Genomic DNA, 16,811 nt, shown 5'->3' with positions numbered 1-16,811 from the left:
TAGGTTAGGAAGAGGGAGCAGCAGGACAGCCTTCTGGGTTGACAGATCATTTGCTAACGAAGGGTACAGGAGAAAGACTGAGCCATGGGTTTACAAGCTCTTCCACTTCTGTGAAGCAGAAGGAACAAGCAGTTATTCTCTACATTTTATCGTCAGGGAAACTGAAGCATGGGTGTATGTGACTTGTCCCAAGTCCCAGTGCTCATGAAGTGTAGAGGTTGCCCAGAACCCGGGCTGCTGCCTCCACACCCCAGCCCAGGAGTGAGCAGGCCTATTGGCTCACCCAAGGCTACCCTGTCACTTGCAGGAATCACTGAGATTCTGATGAACAGACCGAGTGCCCGCAATGCTCTGGGGAACGTCTTGGTCAGCCAGGTGAGAAAGGGAAGACACCAGGGTGGGGCGGGGGTGTTGGGCTGGGGCTGGGGTGGGGGGTATCTGACAAGGTCTCCTCTGCAGCTGCTGGAAGCTCTGGCCCAGCTGCGGGAGGACCAGCAAGTGCGTGTTCTGCTCTTCAGAAGTGGAGTGAAGGGTGTGTTCTGTGCAGGTGGGTTTCCTCCCCTGCCCGTACCCCTCCCTCTGGGCTCATCAGGATATCCCCAGCCTACAGGGGGTCGAGGGCTGAGGTCAGCTCTAGCATAGGACTTACTATTCCTGTTTTTCAGATGTGAACTCAAAAACTCAAGAGGTAAAATTCCTTGCCTAGTGTTACACAGCTAGTAAGAGGTAAAACAGAATTTTACCTTGGCCCCTCTCATCCCCAAATCCTTGTTCTTTCTGCTACACCATGCTTTGTTCTGACCCTTCACTGAGGAAATGAAGAAACCGAGTCCGGTGACATTCACAAGGTCTGTGGTCAAGATAGGACTCTGTGCCCCTTTGCCCATCCACAAGATCTCAGTCCCTGTCACCATAGCTCTCCACTGCCCCTTGACAGTTTGGTTCTCACAAGAGGACAAGCACCATGAACTTCTGTTTCAAAGACTAGAAACATCCCATCCCACACGAAGCAAGTGAGTGAGAGATATGCTGGGCTGAGCTAAGAACCCACTCTGGGGTGATTGGGGAAGGGACAACAGTGGTCAGTGGGGAGGTGGGAAGAGGCCGTGGGGCACTGTAGGAGATCTGGGTCTGTTCCTGACTTGCTCTGGAATCCTGAGATCACCCCTACCCCTCCCTGCACCTCTGTTTCTCCATCTGTCATGAGGGGTTGGAACTAATCAAAGACTTGCAAGGGCTCTCAGCTCTGACTTCTTAGTCTCAGGCTTGAAGAGAATATACTCACCTCCTACTCTTACCTCCACGCCCCTGCCAGCCTTAGATGACACTACTTTGACCACGGTCCTTGCCCACCTCCATGCCACTGTATCCTGCCCTCGCTTCTCAGTTCTCATCTTACCTGACTGCTCAGTCTCCTTGGACCACACTTGTCCCCTCCTGTTAAAAAATAATCAATGTCAACTGTTTCTCAATAAACTGAAAAGAAATTTTATATATATATATAAAATTTTATATATATATATATATATTATTTCTTCCCAAGAAATAATATATTTTAAATATTATATTATACATTTAAAATTGTGGTAAATATACACATTACACAGTTTACATTTTAACCATTTTTAAGTATAAAATTAAGTAACACTGAGTATAGTGTGGTGCAACTATCTGAATCACAAGGCCATGCAACTATCGCCACCATCCAGTTAAAGAAATTTTTCAGGGACGCCTGGGTGGCTCAGTTGGTTAAGTAGCTGCCTTCGGCTCAGGTCATGATCCCAGCATCCTGGGATTGAGTACCACATCGGGCCCCTTGCTCGGCAGGGAGCCTGCTTCTCCCTCTGCCTCTGCCTGCCATTCTGTCTGCCTGTGCTTGCTCTCTCTCCCTCTCTCTGACAAATAAATAAAATCTTAAAAAAAAAAAAAAGAAAGAAATTTTTCATCATCCCAAATTCTGAACTCATTAAGCAATTCTTCCCCATTCCTCCTTCCCCTACCAGGCCCTGATAATCTCTGTTGTACTCTCTCTATATATAAAGTTACCTCATACAAGCAGAATCATACATTTGGTCCTTGTGTCTGGGTTCTTTTACTTAGCATAATGTCCTCAAGTTTCATCCACGGTGTAGCATGGCAGAATTTCATTCCTACTTATGGCTGAATCATATTCCATTGTATATATACTACATTGTGGTGTTTTTGTTATTTTAAGATTTTATTTATTTGTCAGAGAGAGGGAGAGCACAAGCAGGGGAGAGAAGGCAGAGGGAGATGGAGAAGCAGACTCCCTGCTGAGCAAGGAGCCTGAGATGGGACTTGATCCTGGGATCCTGGGATCCTGACTTGAGCTGAAGGCAGACACTTAAACGACTGAGCCACCCAGGTGCCCCTTGTTTATCTATCTTGATGGGCACTGGGTTGTTTATACCTTTTGGCTATTGTGAATAATGCTGCTATGGGTACTGGGAGGCAAGTCTCTGAGTCTTTGCTTTTAATTCTTTCCAGAGTGGGATTGCTGGATCATATAGTAATTCTACATCTAACTTTTTTTTTTTTAAGATTTTTTTATTTGTTCATGGACAGAGAGAGATCACAAGTAGGCAGAGAAGCAGGAAGAGAGAGAGAGAGAGAGAGAGGAGGAAGGAGGCTCCCCGCTGAGCAGAGAGCGCAATACGGGACTTGAACCTAGGACACTGAGATCATGACCTGAGCTGAAGGCAGCAGCTTAACCCACTGAGCCACCCAGGCGTCCCTACATCTAACTTTTTGAGGACGCACCCAAGTGTCTTCCATAGCAGCTGCGTCATTTCCCATTCCCAGCAGCAATGCACCGGGGTCCTCCACACCCCTGCAAGCACTTGTTTTCTGTTTCTGTTGTTGTTGTTTGTAATCCTAAATGATGTGAGGTTGGTGTCTCCTTATGGATTCTAATGGCAATTCCCTAATGACCAATGATGTTGAGCATCGTTTCTTGTGCTTATTGACCATCTGTACATATTTTCTTTGCAGAAATGTCTATTCAAGTTCCTTGTCTTTTGTGGTTTTTGTTACTGAGTTCTAGGAGTTCTTAATGTATTCTAGATTATTACCGCCTTATCAGATATGTGATTGATTTGCTAGTATTTTCCTCCATTTGGTGGGTTGTCTTTTCACTTTTTTTAAAAAAATATTTTATTTATTTGACAGACAGAGATCACAAGTAGGCAGAGAGGCAGGCAGAGAAAGAGAGGGAAACAGGCTCCCTGCTGAGTAGAGAGCCCAATGCAGGGCTCAATCCCAGGACCCTAGGATTGTGACTTGAGTCAAAGGCAGAGGTTTAAAACACTGAGCCACCCAGGGGCCTCTTCTTTTCACTCTCTTGATAGTGTCCTTTGAGGCACAAAAATTTTTCATTCTGATGTCCAAGGTTTTTGTTGTTGTTGCACCTGTCCTTTTTAGACATACAACCCCCCCTCCCCTTTGCCTCCCTGGCTTCCTGGACCATGCTTTCCTGACGTTTCGCCTTCTTCTCTGGCTGCTTGTCCTTAAGTCTCCTTTGCTGGATCCTCCAACAGCCTGGGATTCAGTAATGGGTCATTTCACAAAGGCTGTCCCCAACCCCTCACCATCCGCAGGTGCAGACCTGAAGGAGCGGGAGCAGATGAGTGAGGCAGAAGTGGGGATCTTTGTCCAGCGGCTCCGAGGCCTGATGAATGAGATTGGTGAGGGTCTTGGAGTGGGTTGGAGGAGGGCTTTCAGGGACCCTCCTGATCCCAGCCCTACCCCTCCTGCCATCCTCTCCTGTCAAGAAAGGACAGTTTCTGTTGTAAGCTCTGTGGAAAGACAGAGGACTCTCCCAGGTGGGATGAGCACATGGAATCCTACAAGGGGGAGGGTAAAAAGGAGGTTCAGAGGGCATTTCTCCCAGAGGGAGCTCTGGCTCTCAGCTTTTGTGTCCTGCTGGCTCTGACCCTTGACCCCTCTACCTTCAGGGTTCAAGTCCAGCTACTCCACAGGAGTCAAATTTCACCAACCATGCTTTCAGGCTTTGACAATTACTGTTCCTTTTGCCTGGAATTTCTCTCCTGGGCCACCTGAACTTTTTACTTACCCTTTAAGACCACTGGGAAGCCTTCCCTGGCCCATTCTCTAAGCTTTGCCAGAGCACTGATCACCCTGGGTCATCATTGCCTGTTCATAGATCTGCCTTCCCCATGTCTATTCAATTCTATGTTCCTACCACCGAGCAGGGGGCTTGACACACAGAACAGAAAGGCTGGTGGTCCCAGGGAGGCCAATGGTAAAGAGGGCCTGAGTGGGGATCATCTAGCCCATCTCCTTACTCCAGTACCCCAGTTGATTTCCCCAGTAAGAAAAACCTACTTCTAAGATAACTGGCAGAGGTACCTGGTAAGGTTCCAAACCTGGGACCAATGAGGCCATAGGCCCTCCCCAGCCTTGAGTCCCTGTCCCAGTCCTTCTAGGGCTTCACAGGCTGAGCCCTTCTTCATCTCCACAGCAGCCTTCCCTGCGCCCACGATTGCAGCTATGGACGGGTTTGCCTTGGGTGGAGGCCTGGAACTTGCCCTGGCCTGTGACCTCCGAGTAGCAGGTACTGGGCAGAAGGAGAGGTGGGATAGGGTGAGAAGGGATGTGTAAATAAAACAGATTATGTCTGGGGATGCTGCAAAGTTGGCCACTACTCTGGGCTTTCCAAACAGCAGCAAAACTAAAGGCTACATGGGAGATCGCAGAGTTTGGGTGTAAGCTGGTTCCCCTCCTGGCCCAGCCCTGACTGCTGTAGTGCCTGTCACCTCTCAGAACCAGACCCCCTCATCTCTAGAATGCTTTTGCCAACCCCAGAGCAACTGGCTAGAGGACAGAAGAACAAGAGAGGGGAGACTGGGGACAAAGACAAATTGTTCAACTTTCTAGTTCTCTGCAACCCAATTCTGTGTCATGTTTTGCACAGAGACAGTCACAGGGGCAGCTGGTCACTACTGCCTGGCTACTCACAAACATGCCTGGGAAGGAACACTGCTCTCTGGTTCCCTGGCATCAGCCAAAGTTTGCATTACCCGTTCAGAGCAGTTGGCCTTTGCAGACTGGAGGGAGGGGTGGATATAATTGATCGCCTTTAACCTGACTTAATGGTCAGGTGTACACTTCTAGGAGACAGTTAGAAAAAGTCCAAGCTCTAGGTGGTGCCACTATCTTCTCTTCCCCTCACTGCTTTCTCCTGCCACTCCAGGTAGAACATTTAGAAATATGTACCTCCAGGTACAGAAGTAGCCTGTATCTACATGATGCATTATCAAAAAGAAGGCATCAGGATACCAAGTCAGGTCATGCCCCACCTTGCTTCCCATGTGCCCATATTTAGGGCAACTACCTTGCAGGGTTTGGTAGATAGCAAGGAGAATGTAAAACCCCGTAGAGGCAGTAGTGGCCGTTCCCTGCAGCCACACTGCATAGTTCAGATGGCCTGTAAGGGAATTCAGGAGATGTGGCTTGAACACAGGGAAATTTCAGCCTGATGAAAAGCCAAGGGGAGTAACTGTGGTGGGAGCAGGAGTCACTGATGCTCTAGCCCAGGCCAGAGGCAAGGGTCCAATGAGACAGAGAATCCCTTAACCCACAAATAGGCACTGGGCACCTTCCAAGAATCCCTTCCTGATACAAGAACCATTATCTCATTTGATCCTTGGCAGCTCTCTGATGAAGGCAGAAGAGGGGGGACTTTATTTATTTATATCAGTGAATGACAGGGTGAGACTTGCCTGGATGGGCACCTCCGCCCCTGGGAGAAGCAGGATGAGGGTCTGAGCCTGCTGACTTCCATGCTAGGGCTCTTCCCAAAGCAGAGTCTGCGGAGAAGTCTGCTGTAGCCACCTCATGAGGGAAGCGGTTGGTGGGTGGGGTGAGCAGAGCTTAGAGGCAGGTGTCTCTTCCCTCTGGGGAATGGTACTGCAGGAGAGTGTGCGTGCTTCACTCTGCTCTGTTTAAGCAGCTTCCTCAGCCGTCATGGGACTGATCGAGACCACCCGAGGGCTCCTCCCTGGAGCAGGTAACTACCTACTGGACCCATCCTTCTCTTACTTAATCCCCACTCTCTCTAGGTTACTTCCCTGCTTTCCTTTTTTGCATTGTGCTCTGGGTTCTGCCCTTCCATCCTAACTCAGAATCTCCTCCTCTGAGAAGTCCTGGTTGATTCCCAAACTGGGCTTCTCTGGGCTCCCACTTCCCATGTGGATTTACTAACCCTGCTCCATCCCGGCAGGAGGGACTCAGAGGCTGCCTCGATGCCTGGGAGTGGCCCTGGCAAAGGAGCTCATCTTCACAGGCCGAAGACTGAGTGGTACACAGGCCCAAGCCCTGGGGCTGGTGAACCACGCTGTTTCCCAGAATGAGGAGGGCAACGCCGCCTACCATCGGGCACTGGAATTGGCCCAGGAGATCTTGCCCCAGGTGTGGCTATAGCCCAGCACAGGAGGGAGGGCCTGTGTCAGGGGCAGTGGACAGGGGTTGGAGGACACTCACCTCTGGGGAGGCCAGGGCTATGCCCCAAGGGGCCACACAAGACCCACTCATCCAGACTTATATTTAAATTCAGATTACTTAAAAATAAAACATTTAGTTTCTCAGTTACACTTTCCCATTTCAGATGCTAATAGGGACATGTGGCTATTGCCTCCTACATTGGACAGTACTGTAATAAAATGTCCCCCAAACTAAAAAAGCAACATTCTAAGCAGATAAAGAACTACCAGCTTATTTTTTCGACCACACTGCGGGGTGGAGAAATTCCTGAAATACATCATGTAAAACGTTATGTTAGGACCCAGCGTACGTGTAGCCCTACCAGCCAGCTGCCAAGTCCAGAGCCTGCAGGAGACAGGCCAGGATCTGGCTGATAGGGGGTCCAAGGACCTCGCAGCCTCTAACTGCGGGCTTCTCCAAGACAGAGAGGTATGTCTCAAGTTTCCATATGAAAGCAGCTTTAAATGGAGCTAGGTCTTATAATTTATAATAAACACTGAGTTAGCCCATATGGAGCACGTCCTACTCATCAGACATGATCCTATGTACTTTAAAACGTCTCTCAATTAGCACCCAGCTGAGCTGATTACCCTTGTTGTATTTGTGATGTAACAGACCCAGAAAAATTAAGTGACTTGCTCAATCAATGTCACAAAAAAGTGATTGCAATACCAGAAAAAAAGACAATACTGGTATTTGGGCTTTTATTTTGCATGATACAAAATATAATATAGAAACTGGTATTCTAAAGAGTGCAGAATATTAACCTCAAACTAAATGTCAGATCCATTTCCAACAGAAAGAATTTACAAACATGTTACAAAACAAAGATACGTTTATAAAACCGTTAGCCACATATTAAAAACAGATAAAAGTATTTTAGTTAATCACAAAAAAAGGTATTTTATTTAAGAAAGGAATCTTTCTGTCTCCCTTAAATTTAAATAATCCTTTTTGTCCTAACTTTGAGGTCTTCTTTGACAGTAAGGATTGTAACTTTTGAAAATTAATAGTGAGTTTGGTCTAAAAGAAAGCATTTGTTTTGTCTTTCTTTTTTCTTCATCACATACAAACGGAATCTGATGCTGTTACCTAGACCATTTTAATCTGCCAGGTTTCTACTACACCTGAGCAAAAAGTCTTTAAACCAACATAAAACTCTGAGTACCTCAAGGAAGTGTGTGGCTGACTTCCCTTCCCAAACTACGGAAGGGGGAGGGGGCGGACACTAGCAAGACTTGTGGACTATAGGGTTTGTCTTTTTGCATAAATTGAATGCAAGAGGATTCAGGTTTCTGAATATACTGAAACAATGGTATTCTACTAATATAATTACTAGTATTTCAGTACTTAAAAGTAGCTTTATATACCAAGACACTAGCTTACCAAAAATTAGTTGTAAATTCACTAATCCCAATCCTTAATTTCTAGCAGAGTTACTGGGTGCTGAGAATGAGAGGGTTCCTGGATGGGGTGAGTGTTGGGGATGGTGTGGTAGTTGGCTGTTCTCTAGAGGATAAACCACCAAGACTAGGGAGTCAACGGTAGATATATCCACACATTCAGGAAAAAAAATGTATGTTTTCAGCATATACACATGGACCTTATCTATATAGTTTTACTTTTCTTTGGTGAGAAATCCGTTTATTAGTTAGTTATCTTTGCTGACAAGCAAAACAGAAGAGTAAAGGCATAAGGTAAAAATCAAAAATAGGGTCGAGCACCTGGGTGGCTCAGCGGATTAAGCACCTGCCTTTGGCTCAGGTCATGATCCAGGGTTCTGGGAATGAGTCCCACACTGCACTCCCTGCTCCACAGGGAGTATGCTTCTCCCTCTGCCCTCTGCCACACCCACCCCAAGCACTCATGTTCACTCTTTCTCAAATAAATAAAATCTTTAAAAAAAAAAAAAAAGATGGGGCGCCTGGGTGGCTCAGTGGGATAAGCCGCTGCCTTCGGCTCAGGTCATGATCTCAGGGTCCTGGGATCGAGTCCCGCATCGGGCTCTCTGCTCGGCAGGGAGCCTGCTTCCTCCTCTCTCTCTCTATGCCTGCCTCTCTGCCTACTTGTGATCTCTCTCTGTCAAATAAATAAATAAAATCTTTAAAAAAAAAAAAAAAAAAGAAAAAAGTAGGGTGACCCAGGTGACCCTGTCATCCCAAGGCTGTCCCAGTTAAAAGTGCAAGTCCCACATCTCGATAACTATCAGTCCTTGGCAGACCAGGTTAGGTGGTCACCAAAACAGCTTTCAACTCCCCAGAGATGACTACTGGCTTCTGTTTTGTTTTTATTTTTAATTTATTGGTTTTTTTTTTTTTTTTTGAGATGGCCACTCTTAACTTACACACTCTTCCAGAAATTTTCATTGTATATATAAGAATATATATTATGCACATATACTCACATATTTAAATAACTCTGAACTCCTTTTAAGATGGTTTGGAGGGACAAAGAACACACCTTTAGAGGCTAATCCAGTTCTAAGAGACATTAAAAATATGAAATTAAAATATGCATAGTAAGGATTCAAGCAGTATGGAAAAGTATAAAACAAAAAGTGAAGTTCTCCACTCTCCTGACTCTTCTCCCCAAAGGAGTATCACGCCAACATTTTTTACACAAACGGGATAATGATATACATACTTAGTATGCATCTTGATTTTTTTTTCACCCAATATTTTGGAGTTTCCCATTTCAGCACATACTTACCGACCTCATTCTTTGAAATGCACACTTTTTCATTCACAGTACAGGTGTGCCATCATTATGTAACCAGTACTCTAATAATGAACATTTATATTGCTTTGTGTTACCATAAAATAGCTGGAGTATATAACTGAACATCTTCACATACTTACAGTCCATCTGTAAGGCATGGAATTGCAACATCAGGGTACAAACATCTAATAACATTTGCCAGTTCTAATCAAGTTGCCTTCAGAAGCACTGTACCAACTTACTCTATTAATAATGTATGCAAATACCTATTTCCTGAATCTCAGCAAATAATAGCATTTTACGATTTACCTATACTTGGTCTTAGGTGAAAAGGGGCACCTCATGGTTTTGAACTGCATTTCTTTAAGAGTAAAACTGAGTAATCCTTGTGTTTATATTCCTTTTCTGTGAATTATCCTTATGAATATTTGTTAAAAAATTATGCCAGGTCTTTGTAAATCAAGGACATTTGCTGGTCACAAGTATCACAAATACATCTTCTGTTTTTGACTTCTGTCTTATTTACGGTATTTTTCCCAATATGAGGTCATTCATATTTATGTAGCTAGCTTTTTCATTTGTGGCTTCTCTGTTAACAGACTTTAAAAATCTTTTTCTGATTGTTGTACTTATAAAAACCTCAAATAACACAATACAAGCAATAGAGGAAGTAAACGCAGTCTTTGCCTGAAAGTGAGGCTGGGGATAGAGGGCCAAGCCTGGAGAGGCACAAGTTGATTAGAAGCAAGAGCAATGAGGCAAAGGTGGCCACTCTTTGATGTGCTTGCTTCTAAGTGGCTGTATAAAATGCCCTCTTGAGATCTCAACCCAGGCTGGTCCGACTCCAAAAGCCCAAGATCCTCATCTTGACCTTTAGTTTACTCTGCTGGTATGAAACCTTCTTGCAGAGGAGGCTTGCATCTGCCAAGATGAGAGGGGTAGGGGAATGGAGCAACAGTGGGAAAGGTGACTGGAAATCAAATCCAAGCTTCACCACTCTTTGGACAAACATGGCCAAGTGTTTCACCTTCCTGAGCCTCAATTAAAGATGGCACCATCCTTGAAGGGTGGGTAGCACCATTAGACAAGCCTGTGGGTAGGAAAACATTTTGTTAAGTTGTAGCATGTTATACACACTGGTGGGATGGATTAAATGACAAGAATTTGAGATAGTCAGAATTGGGAGGCTCAGGGATCAGTTAGGCTTCCTTCATTATAGATAAGAATATCAATATGGTGGCTAACTGAACATTAAAAGAAAAAGAATATCAACTGAGAAGTAGTAAGTACTAACACCAACAAAATGTCAGTAACAGTCAGTAGAAGAGCTGAAAAGGGACTCAGACTGATCTCCCTGTTGATGACTCTCCCCACCATGAAGCTATGTCTCTCTCTTCGAAACCCCTTCCCACCAACTGTTAGCACCAATTCTCTCAACCTAGCCTTTTCTCTTTTCTTTTCCCTAGGCACCCATTGCTGTGCGGCTGGGCAAAGTAGCCATTGATAGAGGAATGGAGGTAAGTAGGTTCTGGGTCAGGATTTGGATTCACTAAAGTCAGTGGGGTGGCTGGGAGGCAATGCTTTCATGCCAGTGCAGACTAAGAACACAGCTAGAAAAAACTCAAACTGGACTCTTCTAAGAGACATTGAGTCTGACCTCTCCCTCTGCCTCAGTTTACCCACCCATGAAATGTAAAGTTCGGCCAGGTGACATTCTGAATTACATTTTATCTTCATCTCTCTTCGTTAGATAGAAGGTAATTGAGGTCCAGAAAGGGTAAAAGACCTGTCTAGGGTCACAGAGCAAGTGAATAAATAGAATACAGCTCTTGTGTGGCTCCTAGGCCATGTTCTTGGGTTTGTGCTGGTGGTAAGGTGGCCTCATGGATAGGACTCAGGGTGGTGTCTTAGACGCAAGCTAATTCATCCTTAAAACAACTTACTCGTCAACTCACTCATTACACACTGAATCTAGACCTGAGCTGAGAACAGGGACAAAGAGATCAGTTAAATATGGAACTGTCTCCAAGGTGGGAAGAGAGGACAGATACACACAGAATCACTAATACAAGATTAAGGATACCAAGCAGAGTTGCCTGGGTGGCTGCATCAATAAGGCATGCAACTCGGGGTGCCTGGGTGGCTCAGTGGGTTAAAGCCTCTCTGCCTTCAGCTCAGGTCATGATCCCAGAGTCCTCAGCTCAAGCCCAGAATCGGGCTCTCTGCTCAGCAGGGAGCCTGCTTCCTCCTCTCTCTCTCTACCTGAAGAGGTGAAATGATGAACAGTCACCTGTGAAATTTCACAGCCAGCCTGTGAAATTTCCTTCCCAGGAGGGACAGGAGGCAGGGTACACAGCCAGATGTGAAGACGTAACTCTGGTTGTTGCAAACACAGCTCACACTTACCCTTCTCCTTAGCTCTCCAGGCCAAGTGCCATCCTCCCCAACCCTTTGTCCCAAAGTCGTTTTATCTCTGTTACAAATGGTATTCCCTCTCCAGGTAGGAAATTCCTGATCATAATCCTCTCTGTTCACAGGGACTAGCCTACAATAAGCTCAATAATACTTCGCTGGAGGAATCCATGAACAGTAGGGAATGGGGGTGCAGGCAGTAGGATAGTTGGCACTAAAGTCAGGCTGATGTAGGCACCACTTCTTTCTCACAGGTGGATATCGCATCAGGGATGGCCATTGAAGGCATATGCTATGCCCAGGTACGTAACTGCTGCCAGTCCGCACATACTTCCAAGCCGAGGCCAGGCCAGAGTGGGGAGCCTTGTACAATATGTGACCAATTTAATGGTTCCTTCCAACTTGAAAAGTTAGACTCTGGACCACTGCCTCTTACAATCAGCCTGGGACAGTCCTAGGGAAACCACACTGCTTCTCTCTAGGACTGTTTCCTAGGCCATCCAATATACTCTGCCCCCAGAATCACAGAGCACACAGGCAGGTACCTGACAAACCACCACTTCCACTCTCTGTACTAGTGGTTGCTGCAGAGGCTAGGCTGGAGTCAGGATGTCAAGGCCTTGGTTATAACCTGCAGGCTGTGTGTGTTCAGTGGGGGTGAGGGAGGAAGGGTGGTGGGGATGGGGGTGGTGACCTGCGGCTTACTTAGCCTTGGATTCCTGGGTGAGTCAAAAATACAATCTCCAGGTTAACAAATATCCAGAATGCTCTTAAACAAAAAGTCCTGGAACTTGCAGAACTCAAAGCTAGATTTCTTACTGAAAAACTTAACTGTTTTTCTCTACTAAATAGCTGCATGTCAGATGGCTGCAGGCGATCAGAGCTCTCTAGAGGCATGTAAGCAGTGGGCAAGAGACTAATGGGATAGGCCACAGATGCTAGAGATGTAGTCTACATTCCCTAGGAGACCAAGGAGCCACTGAGGCATTACCTCAGAGGTATGAGCAAAAGCACAGAGGTAATGGAAGAGAGGTGGAAGAGATAATGGAAGGAATTGGGACTCTGACCTTGTCATGGGGTAGACGAGTTTGAGCAAGTCTTCACTGGCCTCTCTGTTCCTGCAGCTCCACCCAAAATTAATACTCTGTCTTGTTTCAGAACATCCCCACCCAGGACCGCCTGGAGGGCATGGCAGCCTTCAGGGAGAAGCGGCCCCCCAGATTTGTTGGCAAGTGACTCCCATTTAACTATAAATATGGGAGATGCCTGCCTTCCAGGACAGGATCCAGAAGGAAAATTTGCAGGGTGACTGTTCATCATTTCACCTCTTTGGGCTTCAGTCTCCTCACAAGGACAAGGATAGATATAAAACAACTGGAATGGTGTTTCATACCAAGGTACTGCCCATGCTACCTACAGTTGCCTTCATAATTCCTCATCCTGACTAGATAATCGCTGGGGTCAAGTTGGCTTTGGAGCCTATCTTTCCCTCCCTATGCAAATGGCAAATTAAGGATTAAATCAGACCACTCGGGGCCTTTTTCTTGTTGGCTTTCAGGCCTGACCTCTGGCTCTCAGTTATTAGGTGCTCACCAGAGATGGCAAAAGGTTCTAAGAAGCCTCCAAGTTTCTTCCTCTGTACAACAGAGATACTACACAAACCCTGGCAGTAGCCGGAACAGGCGTCAGGAATCAGACTGCCATTCATTAAGTGCCTCAGCTGCCTTATCTGCAAAATAAAAATGCTGTGAGGAGGAAAGAAAGACGAAAGGAAAGGAAGGAAGGGAGGGAGGGAAGGGGAAAGAAAAGAAAAAAGAAAAGAGTGCTTGTGAAAGTGAACTGTGCCTCATGTTCAATAAACGGAATTATTATTAATGTACAGTGTTCTTATGAGAACCAAATGAAATTATCACTGGGAAAACCTTTTGTGAACTATACAGAGTGCCAGGCAGTCTTTGGGCTGTGGTACATAGCCTTTGGGAGCACTGAAAAGCGAGCAGTTAAGTCTGAGGGAGAGAGTAGACGGTCAGGAAATGGGCAGGTAACAGTGGAGTGAAGCATGAAGGTTCAACAGGCATTGTGGAAAGGAGAGGAAGGCTGAGGGGGAACAGCAAGAGTGAAGGTGAGTGGGAGGATAACACACTTAGAAATGATGAAGGCTAATAAACACATGCACACTAGCTAGCCTTCCTGTTGAACCAAGGTAGGAGAAGAGAAGGCTGCATCTTAAGCTTTGGCCTTACGGTCATTTTTTAATTCATGTGAGCTTCTCCAGCCTAGGCCTGGCCTAGAGACACTAAGCCAAGGGCACAGATATATATCAGTTAACATTGTTGTTATGCTGCTAAATACAAGTGTGCCCAATCCTGTGTTCCTGGAAGAAGAGTAACACAGAAGAGCCCAGGTCATAAAATCAGAACGAACTATATTAGCTGGAACTATGTCCTGGGTGTAACCACTCTGGAAAGTAACCACCTCACTGAACATCCTTTTTTTCATCTGTTAAATGGGGAGAATACAATTTATCTATCCCAGAGGATTGCTGTGAGTGAAATAAAACTTGGAGGGATGCCTAAACAGGCACTAATTCCTACATCATCCTCACATTAGCAAGAGCTAGTATCTGGTAACAGAATGTTCTAAAGTACTAGAACCCAATTCAGGAAATGAAGACAGCCTTTTGAAATTAAGCAGAACAGAGAATAAGAGAAAATACAATGCAGTGTCAGAACTGTAGGAAGAAACAGGATGCTGGTGAGCCAAGAATTTGGAATATGATTCAGAATAAGGATAAGCCTCATTTGATTCCAAAAGATGGTATACAGTACTCCAGTTAAGAGTCCAGTTAGCTAAAAGCACAAATACCTAGTATGAAAATATGCTACTCTTCATAAAGGAATTTACTTTTGTTTTTTGGACAGATGAATGGTAAGACCCATTTCATTAGCTGTCAGTAATAAGGAAGGAATTCATACTCTGTTCCACAGAGGTTTGCAAAGGACAAAAACAGAAGCTTCTGGTTGTGTGCACTGCAGCTGAGGTTGGTTCTTAAAAGCCCCTATTTTTCTTGCTTCCATGCTAGGCAAGAGCACTCTTGAAATCTATAGCAAAATATTTTTTTTGGCTTCCTCTTCCTCTTGGATTGGTCACAGTCCCACAATATCAAAACTTGACAGGATCAAGATTTACAGTCCCCATACAGTCTTCACCTAAATACTCTACTAGAAGTCCTAAGTTCTACTCTTTTCCACCACCACAACCACTTACACAGAATGTCCCGTTCACTCAATCGAATGTGTCAAGTTGGAGGAAGAAAGGCCAGAGGCAGAATATCCAAAATTGGTTAAAAAAAAATTTTTTTTTCTTCCCTCTACCCCCATAAGTGGAAGATACTTTGGTATTTATTTTATTTTATTATTATTTTTTTAATTTGACAGAGAGAGACACATCGAAGGGAGGGAACATAAGCAAGGGGAGAGGGAGAGGGAGAAGCAGGCTTCCTGCAGAGCAGAGAGCTGGATGCGGGGCTTGATCCCAGGACCTTGGGATCATGACCTGAGCCAAAGGCAAATGCTTAGCAACTGAGTCATACCCAGGCACCCTGGGTATTTATTAAAAAAAAAAAAAAAAAAAAAAAAAAAAAAAAACCCGCTCCTTTTTCCTCCCCTCTAATGGAAATTCTGCCTCCAGTAAGCATGTATTAACTTTTTTACATACTTCTTTTCTCTTAGCCTCACATAAGTAGGAATAGTAACTCAGGATACTCTTTTAAACATGAAATTTAACATAAATACTAAGGTATCCCCATAGGTCTTTCTTTTCCCCTTCCTCTGACAAACTCCCAGATTTAAGAAACTGGCCAGGGTTAGGAAAAGTAACTGGCAGTGCTGTTGCAACACAAGCTCACAGATCTTCCCACAGAGTCCAAGACTTGACTTTTCAAAACTACTGAAGGGGTGTTCGCAGAATGATTCCAACGTGATTTGGGATTGCGGCTGTCATTCAAATGTCATTCAAATCCAACCTTTCTGTAGTTTCTACAGAAAATCAACAATAAAAGGCCAGTGAGGCAGCCAACCCACAAACTCCAATGACAACTGGTTCCAACATACAATTGCTGGCAAGGCAGAAGTCCTGACAATGAGAACAGAGAGCACCTCTGAAGCCCCACAGGTTAAGAAGGGCATTCAACACAGAGGAGGGGGTCTCTGATAGTTCATGAAATGCATTCTGAAGTCATCTAGAATGGAGGTTGCAATCTGCTGTGTTTGGGGGTCTGCCTCACTGTGCTCCTGGATGTCACACAAAAGCTGCAATCCTTCTTCTTCAACTAACATTTTGCAGTATTTGCTGGCTGAAAGAAAATCAAACAAAGAAACTTGGTGGACAAACTGGCATTTTAAATATACCCAAGTCACCACATTCACCTTTTTGAAAAAGGGGTACCAAGGATTAAGCCCCCAACATAAGAAATAACAGATAAAATTAGTCAATTCAAAAGGAATATGTCAAAACTTAAATAATGCTTGACTTGTGTAGTGCAGTAACAAATGATTATTTTAGTATGTTTACTTCCAGATGGCTCTAAGCTTCAAAATCTCTAATCCTAGCTAAAAGAATAAGAACTTCATTTTATTACATGTATTATAAACATGTCAAGTTCAGACATTATGTCTAGCTAGATAACTTGAAAACACTAGATGCTGGATAAAAGGTAACAAAAAATTTAAATGCATATTCATGTGTACAAAGTAAAGGATTTGTTCAGGAGCCAGATACAAAGAGCAGAGAACACCTAAGCTCATGTAACTACTAGAGTTATTCTGGGTAAGCCTCACTGGATTCTCAAAATCCAAGAATTTATGTCTTAATTTATGAAGTTAGAAGCAATATGTATATAATAAAATATATTTCAGTGCTTAAAGCTGGTCCCTCAAAAGACTATACAGGAGGAGGGATAAGACAATGAAACATCTTTAAGGTTGGTCTGGGCTCTAGGTGGGTATACAGGAGTGGGCTGGACAAGTCTTTCCCAAGAATTCATAAACCATAGTACTGAGTTGGTATAGGATTTGAATTTATACTACACCTAAATGTTCTGGGAACCCTTGAGCTGAGAAGTAAACATAAAAATTAGTCCAATCCCAGAGAAACCTCTA

At 44.7% G+C, this 16,811-nt stretch overlaps 2 protein-coding genes across 6 annotated transcripts in view; one reads left to right on the top strand and one right to left on the bottom strand.

Annotated features, from left to right (window-relative positions):
- The window catches only part of ECHDC2 (enoyl-CoA hydratase domain containing 2), a 31,056-nt gene extending 17,529 nt beyond the window's left edge, over nt 1–13,527 (top strand). Inside the window, exons 2-10 of one of the 4 annotated variants that reach the window (XM_082688462.1) lie at nt 308–375; nt 460–547; nt 3,618–3,704; nt 4,505–4,594; nt 5,990–6,049; nt 6,263–6,450; nt 10,707–10,757; nt 11,907–11,954; nt 12,811–13,527. In XM_082688462.1, coding sequence (XP_082544588.1) covers nt 308–375; nt 460–547; nt 3,618–3,704; nt 4,505–4,594; nt 5,990–6,049; nt 6,263–6,450; nt 10,707–10,757; nt 11,907–11,954; nt 12,811–12,888 — 758 coding nt within the window. In that variant the 3' untranslated portion in view covers nt 12,889–13,527. Of the gene's footprint in view, nt 1–307; nt 376–459; nt 548–3,617; nt 3,705–4,501; nt 4,595–5,989; nt 6,050–6,262; nt 6,451–10,706; nt 10,758–11,906; nt 11,955–12,810 lie in introns of all 4 variants that reach the window. The other 3 variants (XM_082688463.1, XM_082688460.1, XM_082688461.1) reach the window with 3 other exon arrangements.
- Nucleotides 13,528–15,258: 1,731 nt separating this feature from the next.
- Nucleotides 15,259–16,811, bottom strand: part of ZYG11A (zyg-11 family member A, cell cycle regulator) — an 80,267-nt gene continuing 78,714 nt past the window's right edge. For both annotated transcript variants that reach the window (XM_082688434.1, XM_082688435.1), the window contains one exon: nt 15,259–16,006. In XM_082688434.1, coding sequence (XP_082544560.1) covers nt 15,840–16,006 — 167 coding nt within the window. In that variant the 3' untranslated portion in view covers nt 15,259–15,839. The remainder of the gene's footprint in view (nt 16,007–16,811) is intronic.

Source organism: Mustela nivalis (assembly GCF_964662115.1).
Source record: "Mustela nivalis genome assembly, chromosome: 10".
NCBI lineage: Eukaryota > Metazoa > Chordata > Mammalia > Carnivora > Mustelidae > Mustela > Mustela nivalis.
The sequence above is the reverse complement of the archived record's forward strand: the minus strand, read 5'-3'. Positions and strand labels throughout refer to the sequence as shown.